General features: G+C 34.2%; 2 protein-coding genes across 4 annotated transcripts in view; both read left to right on the top strand.

Moving 5' to 3' along the window:
- Window positions 1-5,571, top strand: part of LOC123692120 (ankyrin repeat and BTB/POZ domain-containing protein 2) — a 37,480-nt gene extending 31,909 nt beyond the window's left edge. Inside the window, exons 18-24 of the mRNA XM_045636773.1 lie at window positions 374-579; window positions 922-1,049; window positions 1,304-1,390; window positions 2,549-2,706; window positions 3,108-3,270; window positions 3,701-3,883; window positions 4,343-5,571. Of these exons, the coding sequence (XP_045492729.1) occupies window positions 374-579; window positions 922-1,049; window positions 1,304-1,390; window positions 2,549-2,706; window positions 3,108-3,270; window positions 3,701-3,883; window positions 4,343-4,543 (1,126 nt within the window). The 3' untranslated portion in view covers window positions 4,544-5,571. The remainder of the gene's footprint in view (window positions 1-373; window positions 580-921; window positions 1,050-1,303; window positions 1,391-2,548; window positions 2,707-3,107; window positions 3,271-3,700; window positions 3,884-4,342) is intronic.
- A 1,155-nt stretch (window positions 5,572-6,726) lies between these two features.
- LOC123692123 (cholinephosphotransferase 1) overlaps window positions 6,727-17,072 on the top strand; it is a 35,185-nt gene continuing 24,839 nt past the window's right edge. For all 3 annotated transcript variants that reach the window (XM_045636777.1, XM_045636778.1, XM_045636780.1), the window contains exons 1-2: window positions 6,727-7,066; window positions 9,654-9,894. In XM_045636777.1, the coding sequence (XP_045492733.1) occupies window positions 6,855-7,066; window positions 9,654-9,894 (453 nt within the window). In that variant the 5' untranslated portion in view covers window positions 6,727-6,854. The remainder of the gene's footprint in view (window positions 7,067-9,653; window positions 9,895-17,072) is intronic.

Raw genomic sequence — 17,072 nt, 5'->3', positions numbered from 1 at the left:
TTTTATGTTGTTGTAAATTATTTAGTTTTATAACGCTCAACAAAACTGCTGCTGCTCTTCAGGACTCTTTTCTTTTTAGCTCCAATTTTATTTAATACATTCCAATCCTAATGATAATCTAAACAAAGAAACATGAACGGGTGGATCGTCTGTTTCCGTTTGCCGTTCGTGTCAATTTACAAAATCGTCAATGTATGTAACTTTTGTTTATACAGTTTTCATTTTGTTTTTACTTTTCCTTTCCGTGTTTCTTTTCCGTTACATCCGTGCTATATGCGGTTATGTTATTTCTGCATTGACGATCCAAAAGCCCAGTTACATAAATAAATGATTAAATATAAAGCTTCTATAACTCAATGATTACTCGCTACAGCGCGGTGGCAGTATGCTGCGCGCATGGCAGACGCGCGTGCTTACGAGCGGCAGCACGTGGTGGGGGGGGTCGTGCTGTACTATCTCTGGAGGAAGCTCTAGCAGAAGGAGCACCACCAGCTGCAGGTCGCCCACCACCGTTTACTAAGCTGCAGCATCGTGCGTTACAGGATGCGTTGTATTGTGCCGCTGAGACTGGACATTTGGGTGAGCACTTGAAATATTTAGTTATTGGCGTCATTCATCGAAGCAGGCCAGACGAATTAACGAATAACCTTTTTCTGTTGGACGAATACCACTTCTCTGTTCGTCGGGTTTAGATGAAATTTCAATTTCAAATGAACGATACAGGTTGCTATTTTCAGCTCGAAGGATTTGGGTCCTTCGAGCCGGATATAGAAGACATATAGCATTAATTATTCTATATTCGCATTCCATAAATATCATTAATTTTAATTCATGTAAATGGTAATTTAACCCTACCTTGTTATGTTGTTGCTATTATCGCTAATTTAATCGTTCTCCAAACCAACTAATCCTTTCTTACAGATATAACATTAGAGCTGCGTGCACTAGGCGTGCCATGGTCGTTACACGCGTGGACGTTGTCACTCGCAGCAGCGGCTGATGCTTCATTGGATCACGTAATTGATCAGTTGTTACAGGATTTCTTGCAGGTGAGACTTGTAGAATTAATTTTTATGTGTGCTATGTGCATTTTTTGTCTTTTTAGTCAGATTCCTAAATACATAAGGTATTTTTGTGCTAATTTCAATCTATAAAAAGTGTTCAATTATCACTGGAATCTATTGCACGCCTCATAATGCGTTGCGTTTGTTTTCCAATATAATTTGCATAAATCTATAAAACGCAAAGCATGTGTCCAACCGAACACAAAGCGAGAGTTTGTACTGAATAGAGGATGTTCCAGGTGTGCCCGTCCGACGACAGCCACTACAGCAAGCAGTTCATCTACGAGTGCCTCCCTCTGCTCTTCAATATTTTGCGGTATAGCAAGGTGAGTTGTTATACACTACACATAGTTATTAACTTGCAAGGAAAATTGATTAGATTTTTATTACTGAATAGATTGAAAATAATTAACCCTCTTTAATTTTGTGCTTTGTTGAAAGGAATAGAATAGGATCTAGAATTACGGCTATCGGCTTTCAAGTGTAGTGCGAAAGAAATAATGTAGCGATTTTTTTGCATAACGATAAATAGTAAACTGTTAATTAAGGCGACTACACCACCGAAACTAGCGCCCCCCCAACATTTTTTTACTCCTAAACCAGAACTTTTGATTACCGCCAAAAGTGGCCACTTTTGGCGGTAATCAAAAGTTCTCTAGAATAATGAACAGTTAGAATAGTGAAAAGTAATACCAAAAATACTACAAGTAATATACTAGCAAAGTACCGAGCTACATTTTTTAAATTTGATCTGGTTAAGGAGTAAAAAAATAAAATGTTCGGTGGCGCTAGTTTCGGTGGTGTAGGCCTCTTAATGGAATAAAAAGTGTCAGCTAGATGTGTGTCAGAGCCACATTGCAACAATTTTAATGTAGCTTGTCAATGTATGATTCTCAAACTTACATGTCGTAAAATACGGTGTGTTTGTTTGCAAGAATTATGTACATATATGTAAGCGTTGTGCTATTTTCAGCGTAGTCTGTGTTATTGTTGTCAGCTATATAAATTGTTGACGGAGTGTGTGTCAGCGAGGTGTATCCCAGATAGATGTGCATCAGTATTCAATGTGTTAGCTAGATTTATATTAGTGTTGTATGTCAGCACGATGTATATGTCAGCGTGATGTATGTGTCAGCGTAGTGTGTTTCATCGTGATGACTCTTTCCGCATTGTATATATCAGCGTCATGTATGTGTCGGTGTGCATCGTGATGTAATATGTGTCAGTGTGATTTTTATCAGCGTGATGTGTCAGCGTTATGTATGTAAGCATCTATGTTTGACACAGTGGTGTATCAGCGTAGTGTATATCTTCGAAGCGTGTGTCAGCGAAGTGTATTTCATCGTGATGTGTCAGCGTTATGTATGTAAGCATCTATGTTTGACACAGTGGTGTATCAGCGTAGTGTATATCTTCGAAGCGTGTGTCAGCGAAGTGTATTTGCCGTGTATACGTGTCTGATTACATTAGCGCGTGGCTTACAGAAGGAGGGCACGGTGCTGCTGCTGGCGGACATCCTGTGCGCGTGCTACGGCTGGGAGGCGGTGCCGGCGGTGCGCGAGCCGCCGCCCGCCGCGCCCGCGCCCGCGCGCGTCGACGTGTCCTACGTCAACAACCCCGAGCTGGCCGACGTCACCTTCCGGTGAGTGCGCCTTACAGAAAAGTTGATGTGTAACGTGATAAGTCCCTAATGAGTAACAGTGTAGCAAAGTTTAAATGTATTTTGAAGATTCATTGTCATAATATTATGATAATATTTTATTGTTTTCATATTTTCAATAACCTGTAAAATATTAAAAAAAATTAAAGATTTTAACGGATTTTAATCGTGATTTGTTCATTATATATTATAAAATGTATAAAACTCGCGTAAAATCGAACATTGGAAAATACTAAATACATACTAGAAAAGATTGAGAACTGTAATTTTAATACGTATACCTATATTGTTTGTTTGAATATCTGCTTCGAAGTAAGTATTTGATTTAAATGAAAAAATAAGAAATGATTGTGTACATTTTAAATTTGACCTCTATCCCGTAGCGTGGAAGGTCGTCTCTTCTACGGGCACAAGATAGTGCTAGTATCGGAGTCCCCCCGTCTCCGCGCGATGCTGGCCCCGCCCCGCGCGGCGGACGGCTCGCCGCCCGCCAGCACCGCGCCGCCGCTCGTGCAGATTAATGATATACGATATCATATTTTCGAGGTAAACAAATGACAACATTTCATTTTTTATAAGGTCATGAAAGAAATTTTATTTTGCAAAGAAAATATTTTATTTTATATTTTGTGGAATATTTTAAGCCAAAACATGGATAACATTATTTTTCATCTATCTCTGATTTAAAAAAAACAAGTTAATGAAAACCTCAATATTTTCAAAAAGCAAAAAATAAAAGTTATGGCATTCATCTCATTTTGTTTTGATTATAAATAAATTTAAAATTTAGCATATTTTTATATCAAATATAATTTCAATATCTACCTTTACACTCTATCTCTATCTCAACTTGCAAAATATAATGCAGTTACATACACTAACTTCTCACTACACCCTCTATGAAGTGACATAATACACTATTAACTTTTATTTAAGCTGTGACTATACCTACTTTAATTTCAATCTACCCCCACAGCAAGTAATGCAGTACCTATACGCGGGCGGGTGCAGCGGGCTGACAGTCGCAGAAGCAGACGTGCTGGAGGTGCTCGCGGCTGCGTCCTTCTTTCAGCTGCTGCCGTTGCAGCGCTACTGCGAGGCGCGTGCTGCTAAAGCTGTGGATTTGCACAATCTCGTCTCTGTGTATATACATGCCAAGGTAACTTATGTAGCGACACCTACGACAAAATGTTTTCGCTACAGAGCATAAATACAAGTTTCCGACATCATTCATTGGGAACGGCAGGACAGTCAAGTAGACTGGTCGAGAATCCTCCAAAGGAGGTGTTCCACCTTCCTTCCCAGGGCCGGATTTAAATTTCTGCCGCCTTCGGCACTGGAAAAAATGTCGTCCTATCACTGAAATTTCATTGATTTGTTTTATAAATAATTAAAATATTTCATGTATTGCAAATAATTTATTACATATAATATTATTTATGTACTTTAATATTATATGAAAAATATTTATTTTTGTTCTTAGAACTACAAATTCTGCACTCAGCTTGACCCATAATTATATTGCAATAATTTTTTTCACAGGCAAACACGTCTGACGTTCTAATAAATAAATGTTTGACTTTGAGTTTGTATAAAAAACCTCCATATTCACCCCCAGGTGTATGGCGCGAGCCAACTCCTCGAGTACTGCCAAGGGTTCCTGCTCCAGAACATGGTGGCGCTGCTCACGTACGACGACTCGGTGAAGCGGCTGCTGTTCGGCAAACGGCTGCCTGGACACAACGTGCTCGCTGCACTGCTCGCCACTCTGCAGCGACGTATTGAAGCTAGGAAGAACACCGCCAAGAACAAGATATAATTACACACACAGCAACTGGCCACTCACAAATAAAAATAAAATAAACTTTCATAATACAGATTGTAACAAACAACTTTTCTAATTAGAAAGAATAGAAGTTAGAACTTAGAACACATTTTCAAAAACATTATTATTTCCTTTTCAGTAGGTAGGGCTGAATTTTTACTTTGCAGTTTGCCGCCTTTTTGTTGGATAATGGTTACAGATAATCTACCGTAATGTCAAAATTCAAAATCGTTCAATAATCCTTTTGTGATGTCAGATTGTTTTAATTATAATTTATGGAAGTTTAAACTTGGTGAAATATTTTGAACTTGTTATAAAATATATTATTATTACCTAATGTTAGATGTAACGATTTTTTCATTTGTTTGTGTTGGTAGTACTTATATTTTGTAGTTTTTCTCATTATTTAACCGTAATGTAAATATTGACTGGATATTTAAGTGTCGAAATGTTATTTGGATGTTAAATAATATGTATTTTACTGTAAATAGGTATTTTTTTTTATAAAATATATATTATGTTATGTAACAAAATTTAACTACTAATTAGACTGGTGGAAAATGTAGTATTTTAGGTGTTAAGAATTAAACCGTAGAGAGAATGTTCTATTTTTATTAACTCTATACAATATTATTTTTTACTATTCAAATTTGATATTATTATGTTATTTAATGTATTCACTATTCAGTCTTTGTCTTCCAAAAGAAGTTTTGTGATGGATGCAATTCATAAACTTTAAAATATGTCTTTATTATTAACTTTGTAATGTTTTCAGAATTTTAAATTAATTATTATTCTGTGTCAGATAATAATATAATACTTATTGTCCTCTAAAACTATTCTAAGAACGGAAGTTTGAGAAAAGTAAAATAATTAAATTTGCCTTGAATTTGATATTTTTGGTTTATAGCATACAAATGCTTTATTGCCTTGTTCTGTTAACAATTTTTACTAGAAGTTATTGTGAAGTATTAAATATGTAATATTGTAATTATTGTTGATTAAAGAGTTAGTATTTTCCACTCTTTCTTTTTTTATTCCCCTATAGGTACCTAGGTAAAAACCTATAGGTAGTTTTAAGGAACTGAACCCTACAGAGAACACCAATTGAATCAATTTTGCATTTTCACAACTTTTATTCCAAATCAAAAATATTTTTATAAAAATAACTAACGACGACGAGGACAAACACGTGTTTCAAGTTCGATTCACTTTAATCGATGTTGCAGGTATGCAGGTAATCTCTCTAGTCTCTACGAAGATAAAATTGATAGACGTCATATGTTGACTAATTGGCTCCACTAAAGGGAACTACTGCAGTCTACGCATTGAGATAATATTATTACGTATGGAGGAGACCCCACGAACAAAATCTGTGCGCCAAGCGCCGCGGCGTGGGGCGCATTTTTATTTTTTTTTGCTCTAAGTTTTAAAAATTATTATCTAGTTAGATACCTACTTACCGATGAAAAGTTATTCCTTTTCACTTTTCCTTATTATTAATTGTATTATTTGTGCAATATCGTAACACACACGAAGGCATATTTGATGCGTTTCACTTTAAAACAAATAAAAAATGAGCGTGACGCCAATGAGCGAGCAAGCGACTGAGTGCAGTTAAGCCATATGTCTTATGGTGAGCGGAACACAAGTTATGTAGGCGGTGTCGTCTCCATATGTATATCTCAATGAGTCTACGTCACCATCCCCGTTCCGTCCCGTTTTCAGGCTTTCTCTGTCTACATCTTAACAGTTGCTAGTCTGTGGTCTACATTTCCAACCACAGTTTCCAACCGTTCAAAGTGTCAAAAAACCTATTAATATCCCGTGACCACGCTCGCTGTAAAGTGTTCGAAACGTCGGGAAAATAATAGATAATGAATAAATCGCGTTTAAAATCCGTTAAAAAGTCTTTAATTTCTAAAGGATTATTAGAAGCATAGGTCACGAAATAATGTGTTATTTAAAATGTTTTATACAAAAATGTAAAAAAATTGCTTTATATTTTATACTATACATAAGTTTATATACACATAATATTATGTAGGCATCTCGTAACATAATAGATAATTTGACTGTACACACCGACTTCCATAGTCTATGACTCGATTCCGAACTGAAAATCGTATGACACATTGACACATGTTCCAAAAAAGTAGATTGTCTATGCTCTATCGTTGAATGACAAGTGGTTGCGACTCGCGAGGTATCGTGCGAATTCCACAACTTAAAATTAGAAACAAACGGATATTTTATGAGGAAGTTCAGTGTTTTGTTTCGTTAAATGTCGTGACAGTGAATAAAAATGCAGTTTTATAAGGACAGGATTCTTAACGCTGCACAGTTAAAAAGACTCAGTGAACACAAGTATTCTTGTACGAGCGCCAGTATACTCGATGCCTGGCTTCAACCATGGTGGTGCTGGCTGGTTTCTAAAACGCCGTTATGGCTCGCACCGAATCTCATTACAATATTAGGTCTAATAATAAATATAGTCACAACACTAATTCTGGTGTGGTAAGTAGCTCCAATAAAGTGTTATTTGTAAAATTTATGTCACGGAGCGATAGCGAAACTACTTTCATTTTTTCCATTACAACGAAATCGGTACTTTCTTATAACCTACATAATTAATTTCGCACAAGAACGTAATTGTTTAAATTGTCTTACTTATTTGATTCACATTCCCATAAACTGGAACAATTGAATATTAACACTGGGTCTTCACATCATGAATCTTATAAGTTTAATGAAATTTTAAAAGATGATAATTTGTAACTTTTATGAATGAATCAGTCTTGTTCTGTTTGCTGATTTATTAGAAAGTTTTGTACTTTGATGATAACCTTGAGTATTTGACAGAATCATAACCTTTAATTTAAATTATCTTCTCATCTCAACATAAACCAATATCATTCAAGGTTCAGGATAAAATAAAAAATTTAATATAAAACAATAATTAATAGAGATGCGCCGAATAGTGGTTTCACCGAATAACCGAATACCGAATACTATTCGGTTAGAACCTTACCGAACCGAATATTCGGCCGAATTATTCGGTTCAATGTTTTGACGTGTTTTGATGCGTAAACCGGTTCTAAAGGGTCGCAAGTAGCTGCCGGCTCGGTGGCGAGCGAGCCTTACCTCACCGCCCGCCACCCGCGTATATCGGCCGCGCACTCCGTGCCGTCTCAGTTGTGTTGAAACTTCGCAAAAAATATTAAAATTTTTAAATTGTTTAAAAATTTTATATTTTTACTTTAAGTTAGTGTTTGCAATATGAGCGGACGTAATGTCATTTTCTATTGGGACTAAAAGCATTGTCTAATGTCTTCAGACTTCAGGATTTAAAGTATTATAAATATTAAATACTGACTAAGTTCTAATAATAAACATGATTAAATTATGTTGATGTAAATTTACAAAATAAACGTTGGTTTGAAATGTAATGATCGTTTTATTTTATACAGGGTGTAATCGTTAAGTGTGCACAGGCGATTATTCCATAACTATTACAGATATCAAAAAACTTTTAACTCATATTGAAAGTACTATACCTAATGAGTAAAATGACAATAATAACTTTTTAAAAATAAAACGAGAAATATCCAATAATGTTACATGAAACGCTTCCATACATTTAGTATGAAATATGCCTATTTCAAACATTTAATATGAAAGGTTTTGCTTTGTTATTTGATTTTGTGCTATAATTATTTCGCAAATTTTAATGAAAGTTCATTTAGAGACTGTAAATAGAGCTAGAGTAATGTGGAATACAATGGTATTCCAAATCGAGGATGTCGTCTCGAACATTGTATGGGACAATGTATGGGAGCGTTTCATGTAACATTTTTGGATATTTCTCGTTCTATTTTTAAAAAAATATTATCGTCATTTTACTCATTAGGTATAGTACTTTCAATATCAGTTTAAGGTTTTTTGATATCTGTTATAGTTACGGAATAATCGCCTGTGCACACTTAACGATTACACCCTGTATACCTTAGGTTCAAACATTCTTCATAGGATTTCTTTGACTTGTGTATAGTATGGCATAAATCATTCATAATATGAAGTTATTTATTTAGTTCTATAGCCAAGAAAGTAGAAATACTCATACCGAATATATTCGGCACCTAAACCGAATAATTCGGCCGAATACGAATAGTGAAAAAGATGCCGAATATGCCGAATACCGAATATGTATTCGGTATTCGGCGCATCCCTAATAATTAACTATGGTAAACTCTATTGAATCTTTATTTTATTCAACATCAAGTTTATCCAGAATATATTTTCACACAACATATTTTTTAATTACCTACAGTTATGAGAAATGTTATAAAAACAATTATCTTTGTTTGACCGACAATGTGTTGATATTTTGTGAATAATTGTGGTCCCACAGGATGTTAATGGCTTTGTATGTGTAATCTGTAAATGTTGTTTATAAGAATGATGTTGATTTATTCCAACAATTTGATACCCAACAATGTTTTATAATATCCCTATAATACATTCATCATTTTGTGTTTTTTTAAAACTTCCCATTGATATATTTTCTCACTACATATATTTTTCATGTTTCTCAGTTTGATTTCCTGTTAGATATTATTTATCTTTATGACTTGATGTGTTATGGGGTCAATAAACTCTGATATAGTATTGTAGTATTTGTGATCACCTGACCAGCTTACATATGACATTATAATACTACTAGCTGTGCCGCGCGGTTTCACCCATGTGGCTCCGCTCCTGTTGGTCTTAGCGTGATAATAATATAGCCTATATTACTTGTGGATAATGTAGCTTTCGAATGGTGAAAGAATTTTTAAAATCGGTCCAGTAGTTTATGAGCCTATTCATTACAATCAAACAAACAAACAAAGTTTTCCTCTTTATAATATTAGTGTAGATAATTTGATCTATTTAAAGCTAAATGAAACAGATTAGAAACCATTTCAACATTTTTATTAAAAATAATATTAAAAATAAAATGAAGATTTAAGAATTCACATACAATAGAATCTTCCAATACTTAATACTAAATTTTTAATCACAATTCTCATCATACATCCCATTCAAAACATTATCATTACAGGTACAGTCCAGACGCCAGACAGGACCCACCAAGATGGGCCTGTGCAGTGTGCGCCCTAGGTGTTTTCGTCTATCAGAGCTTAGATGCTATCGACGGCAAGCAGGCTCGGAGGACAGGCAGCCAGTCACCTCTGGGAGAGCTGTTTGACCATGGCTGCGACAGTATATCCACTGTGTTCATAGCACTCGGAGCTTGTATAGCTGTTAAATTGGGAGAATACCCCACTTGGATGTTCTTTCAGGTTAGTAAACAATATATTTCAATAAGTCTGAGGTAGAAAGGAAAATAGATTAATACATGGTTCTGTAGAAAGAACATGATTTAGTTTTTCCGTTTTGTGAGTACTTCCTGGTATTGGAAAAAGTAAAAAATTTTACATTTTGTTACTTCATTTTTAATGCAAGTAAAATAGTAATTGATAACAATGATTACCTTGGCTTTATTTAATCAATACATTACAACTTGCATTTTAAAAGATTATTTTTTTAATTACGAATAAATGTATTGCTAACTCTTGTAAGTTAATCCTTTTGATATTCATAAATCATACCTAAACTTGTATTCAGAAATCATACAATGTACTTGCAGTTGAATAACAAGGAAATTAAACAATGACTGTGTCGGTCATTATGTTTATTATTTTTCTTTGTAAAATTGTCTTTGGAAGTTTACTGATTCTGATGTAAAATAATTTTAAAATATATTTCATATCAAAGTTATGCTATAAGTACATATTGGATGTTTATGAATTAAAATGCTGAAGAGTTTTATTGTGTGCTATAGTTTGCAACTCTTTTGAAATCGGCGAAAGTTCAGAAGCAAATTGCAACTTTTTTAATATAAACTGCTAAGCAAGTACATTATTCATATAAAACGAAAGTAATATGAGAAATTAATTCAATAGTATGTTGAACATTAAGCTTATAAGTAACATTAATTTCATTGTTATAAAATACTAGCTTTCCGCCCGCGGCTTCGCCCCCGTAGTCAAAAGAAGAACCCGCGTAGTTCCCGTTCCCGTGGGATTTCCGTGATAAAACCTATACCTTCTCGGGTATCGAAATATCTCTATACCAAATTTCATACAAATTGGTTCAGTAGTTAAGGCGTGATTGAGTAACAGACACAGACAGAGTTACTTTCGCATTTATAATATTAGTATGGATTGAAAAAACAAAGAAATTCAAATCTAATAATGTCGTGTTTACGTTACGCGATTTCTCTTGTAAATTGTGGGAATTAAATAATTTTGGAGCGCGACTGCATCTGAAATGTAAATGGCATTTAAATCTGATTGATCTGAAGATAACCCCCTTGAAATTTAATCTGTGTATCAAGATTGCATCAAGTGTGTATAGAAATAGATGTTCAATGCACGAATTATGCAACATAATATTTGGTTTTAATTGTGGAATTCCTGAAATATCTTTGACGTTCCTCTAATTCTCTGTTTATCTATTTACTCTGTGATTTACCTTATACTACACCAGCTTTCGTTCGCTATGCAGATCAAAAATATCTGCACACATAAATTCAGCCAAAGATTTTTGTTTCAAAATCACGAAATCGAATTCCGAGATTCGATCTCTTAATGTTGGAATTTCTTTTATTTCTTTAAAATATTATATGTATATAAACACTTTAAGGCTATTGAACTAATAGCTAGAGAGCTAGCGCAAAGCTACCTGTATGTATTTGACCAGACCTGGATTTTTGTGTGTTGATTCCCCTATACCTACTATACATGAGATGAGGAGTCACTAAGCCCAGAGTGGTGGACGGGGCGGGCGCTCAGGTAAGACAGGTGGAAATTTTTGGCGAACTTTGAAACCATTTGACCACGTCTGCCATTTTGATATATGAAAATAGATTATTATTATTATCGGAAAATAACAATGGCAGACCATTATCACGTGGATAACATTCTGGCAGACTCTTATGAAAGTGCTGAAAAAAATACAATTTTGAAAGTAATTGACCAGATCTGCCATTCATATATTTTATTTATTAGGGTCTTAAAAACTTATTTTCGAAACGGCAGACATTTTCATTGCGTACAGACTTCAGCAGACAACAAAACTTAGAGCTACTACATGGTCAGATCTATGCATGTACTATCTCTGTAGCTATCTTTTTTCCCTATATATCACTATTATTCTCACTCTAGCCTATAGTATTTTTATTTAATATAGTTACTAGCATTCAAATAGTCTAGGGTTTATATCTGAGAGGGCTCTTTTCGTGTCCCACTCAAAAAGTTATTGCCAGATGTTTTCAGTATCACTTTCATGCAAAAGTGAAAATTACTACGCTATAATAGCCTAAAAAATCTTAATAATATTAAGGAATAAAATTTATAAATTTGACGTATTTCCTAGTTTAGGCAATGCCTTTGATGTCGCCGCGCCGCCAGTGTAGGTACTTCTGCTGCTACATGAAAATATGCTAGGGTTGCAACAAATGGGAAATAAAACAATTCTGATTATTAATATTATGATTTAATCATTTATTCATATGTACTTACATTCAAAACAATTGCGATTATTAAATCTGATGTAATTATTTTTTCATAAATGTATAATTACATAATATATTGCACTGTGAAATATTTACGTATCACTTTATTTTTGATGTTCTTAATTGTCTTTTATAAAATTTAAGTGATGCATTCGCATTGGGATCAACAATCTGATAAGAAAAGAATGAGGACATATATATATTATATATATATATATATATATATATATAGATATCTCCATGGGCACTATGTTGATCAAACGTGCCATATAGTTAGTAATTATTTGATCCGTTTTCACTTGTTGATCCGGTTGGTATTTGTGGATCCATTGCCACACCACCGTCCGTATTTGGATCCGAACGGAGCCACAAGTGTCACGATCAGTAATAATAATAATTACGTGCTTTTTATACAAATCCACCTTTTTTGCGTTTTAGCTCTTGTTGATCCGATTCAAATGAGCCAATCAGAGCCCACCGAGCTCAGCCATTGGTCGCTTGCGGCCTTGGCCATATTTTGAAGGTTTAAAGAAATTTATTCCCTTTACAAAACCGTATGTTGCAGTTCGCCTTCCATAATTTGTTCGGATCTTCGGGAGGGCAAGATAGCTAGCTCGTCCTTTAGGATAGTGGCGATTTGATGTTGAGATTATAATATTTGTATTTATGTTTTTATGTAGCGCTTTGCGGATGAACATACACGTATTATAAAAGTATAATTGTTTTAAATTCATTATTTTAGTGTCGTCGTAGATTTTATTTGTAGAAGTTAAAAAAGGATAGTTAAAGACAGTTTTTATGATTTTATTTTGTAAAATTTGGAGTGGCGCTAATTTATTTTTGTAAGCACTCCCCCCTACTTCTATTAAATACATTAGGTGCGGCTTTACTAAGGTGTTGTAGATGGTGTGGCGTAATTTATGAGGAATGCAAGAAGTAATATTACGCAGAGATCTAAGAAGTGCTGATAATTTATTTTTTAGGTGGTCGATGTGATAATTACATTTCAGGGAGCTGCCGATTCGCAGATCTAGGTTATAATTTTGTTATGAGCTTTGAATTTAGATATATTTATTTTAAGTAGATTGCATTGAAACCATTTATTTAATTCATTTTGTGCTTGCGCTATCATGTCATGTATAGAGGGACCAAAATAAAACAGACAAGTGTCATCCGCATAAAGTGTTAGGTGACCTTTAGCTTTAAATCTTGTAAATTATTAATATAAATTAAAAAAAAGCAATGGGCCTAGAATCAAACCTTGTGGTATGCCATATGTAATTGGTAAGGGAATGCTATCGTGGTTATCTATTTTAACTATTTGTGATCGATTTTTTAAATATGATTTCTGCTTTACCATTAATGTTAATGGATGTTAATTTCTTCATTAATAGTTCGTGAGAAACGGTATCGAAGGCCTTTTGTAGGTCAATAAACACTCCCAAAACTATATTGTTTGCGTCAATGTTCTGTTTTATTTTAATAGTTAGGTCCATAGTCGCTGACAGAGTGTTACTTTTTGGCTTAAATCCGTATTGACGCACTGAAATAAAATTAAATGATTCTAAATATTTTTCTAATCTCGTGTGTAAAATCTTCTCCAATATTTTTGACAATACTGGCAAAACCGAAATTGGCCTATAGTTACCAGGTTCAAATTTTGAGCCACTCTTATAGATAGGAGTTACCTTTGCTATTTCTAATGAGTCCGGAAAAAGTCTTTGACTTATGGCTTGGTTAAAACAGTCGCTTAAGCTATGATTTAATTTTTCTTTGATGCATTTAATTGCTTTTGTAGTATTACCATCAAAACCTGTACTACAGTTTGAATAAGGTTATTTATAATTATATATTTTTACTAGCTTCGGTACTTAGGTCTGAACTTATTAGTGAGGTAATTTTTAAAATTTCGTAGTTGTCTTAAGATTTCCTCTCCTCTGAGTTATAAGATGTCGATTCTGGGAAACCAGCAAAAATTACATTGTTTTCGCGGCTCTTTCTGCCCGTAGTTCCTTGATTAAGTTTTAATTTATATGAAGTTGATTTTTAGACGTAAAACCCGATGGGTTGGCTGACTGATTTATTGATTGAAGATTTAATTCCAGTGATTTTATTTTTCTCTCACCCTGGTTTATCTGGGATTCTAATTGAGAAATAGTACTCTTCAATATGTTTTGTTCAGTAATTATCATACATGCTGATGACTAATTAATTTCATTGATTTGATTCGTATTTTGGCGAATTAAATTCAAGGATTGTTCGTTGGACGATTTAATTTCGGTAATTTGTGTTTCTACCTCAGAAATGTTTTCATGAATTTTGTTTACTATTTGTTCATTTGAGCATACATATTTTTCAAGTAATAAATACGGCTCAACTCCGACCGAATATCCTTCATATCATCACTAAATCTGCAATCTTGTTCTAGCGGTTGTTTCCGTTTTCTGTAAGTAATTTGAGTATCAATTGGCGTAGAACTCGTAGAAAACGAACTTAGCTTCGATAGATCGGGATGCGATCCACCGGCAGTACCCACTGCATGTTGGCGATCTGCGTAAACTAATATTTACTCCGCAATGGATAATTTGTGCAGGAATATGAGTCGTCATTTGTTTGACCTAAATCTAACATTTTAATTATTTTATCAGATTCACAGATTGATATCAGAATCAGGGCAAAGGCGAACGCTACACGTCAATAAATATTATGATAATTATCTTGATATTTACTGATGATTCAAGAGGTAGGTTGTTATTTGTAGGATGCATACTACTTGAGAATTATCACCGTCACTGTATGACGAAAGGTTAGTCCTAATATCTATCTTTTTAGGGTTCCGTATTTTTAGTTTCACAACGTTTTCTATAAGTTTCAATTGAATTACGGTCGACTTCTTCAACTTCCATAAAACTCAGGAGATTTTTTGCTAGCCCTAATTTCATATCCCCATGTCAATGTCATGCAAGTGCATATAAATGGAACAGATCAACATACGACTTATGATTTGGTATATAAAACGGAGTCAAGAAGTGTTTGAGCATTTCAAAATTTGAACCGTTACGGAGTCGAGTTCGTCTAGTCTAGGCGGATTTAGAAATGTATGGAACATTAACTAACTATAATATGTTTGTGTACGGAGCCAACAAGTACTGTAGTGTTAACGAAAAATTAATCTACGTTACTTAATATACAGTTTCGTTCTGTCGGATCCAATAAAGCTGTAATTTTGATAATATAAATGGATCTGATCAACATACGACTTTGGATTTGGTATATAAAACGGAGCCAACAAGTGTTTATGGGTTTCTGAATTTCGGCCGTTACGGAGTCGATTCAGTTCGAGATCTTAGCAATAAAAATGTTGAGTACATCAATTTCTCCATGAATATGTTTGGCAACGTCGCCCAAAAATTTGCGCCGTTGCCACTCCGGGCAAGATCTATGCAACCGGAGTCGAGTAATAAGGGGGAAAAGGTGGAGTAAAGAATGCACGGCAGTCGGGCTGGATCAACTTAGTGCCCAAGTTGGTATTTATATATATATATATATATATATATATATATATATATATATATATATATATATATAAATATATATATATATATAAATTATATATATATATATATATATATAAATATATATATAAATATATATATAATATAAATAATATATATATAAATATATATATAATATATATATAAATTTATATATATATATATATATATATATATAAATACCAACTTGGGCACTAAGTTGATCCAGCCTGACTGCCGTGCATTCCTGACTCCACCTTTACCCCCTTATTACTCGACTCCGGTTGCATAGATCTTGTCCGGAGTGGCAACGGCGCAAATATTTGGGCGATGTTGCCAAACGTATTCATAGAGAAATTGATATACTCAACATTTTTATTGCTAAGATCTCGAACTGAATCGACTCCGTAACGGCCGAATTTCAGAAACCCATAAACACTTGTTGGCTCCGTTTTATATACCAAATCCAAAGTCGTATGTTGATCAAATCCATTTATATTATCAAAATTACAGCTTTATTTGATCCGACAAAACGAAACTGTATATTAAGTAACGTAGATTAATTTTTCGTAAACACTACAGTATTTGTTGGCTCCGTACACAAACATATTATAGAGAGGTAATGTTCCATACATTGCTAAATCCGCCTAGACTAGACGAACTCGACTCAGTAACGGTTCAAATTTTGAAATGCTCAAACACTACTTGACTCCGTTTTATATACCAAATCATAAGTAGTTTGTTGATCTGTTCCATTTATATGCACTTGCATGACATTGACGTGGGGATATGAAATTAGGGCTAGCAAAAAATCTCCTGAGTTTTATGGAAGTTGAAGAAGTCGACCGTAATTCAATTGAAACTTACAGAAAACGTTGTGAAACTAAAAATACGGAATCCTAAAAAGATAGATATTTGGACGAACCTTTCGTCATACAGCGACGGTGATAATTCTCAAGTAGTATGCATCCTACAAATAACAACCTACCTCTTGAATCAGGGCAACTCTTTGGCGAACGCTACACGTAAGATCCATATTGTGATCCGTCAATATTTACTATCGGATTACGATATTTATTGACGTGTAGGGTAGTGTATTGACGGATCACAATACAGGGTTAGTTTTCAATGACCTGCCAAAATTTAAAATTAAGATCTAGATATTAAACCAAAGGTACATTTGAAACATTATTGTCGAATAAAATAAAATAAAAATAATAGCATTCATTTGAAAATGTCTTAAAAATTTCCTAAATCGTAAACACCCCTAGAATCAATGCACTTGTGTGCGTGCGCGCATTGCCAAGTTTATGTGTGTGCTAACTTCTACCTATCTAGGTTGTTGAACTGAATTGTGCTTTTGTAATGT

The sequence above is a fragment of the Colias croceus genome, chromosome 5 (genome assembly GCF_905220415.1).
Source record: "Colias croceus chromosome 5, ilColCroc2.1".
Lineage (NCBI taxonomy): Eukaryota > Metazoa > Arthropoda > Insecta > Lepidoptera > Pieridae > Colias > Colias croceus.
Note: the sequence above shows the minus strand (reverse complement) of the source record. Positions and strands in the feature narration are given on the sequence as shown.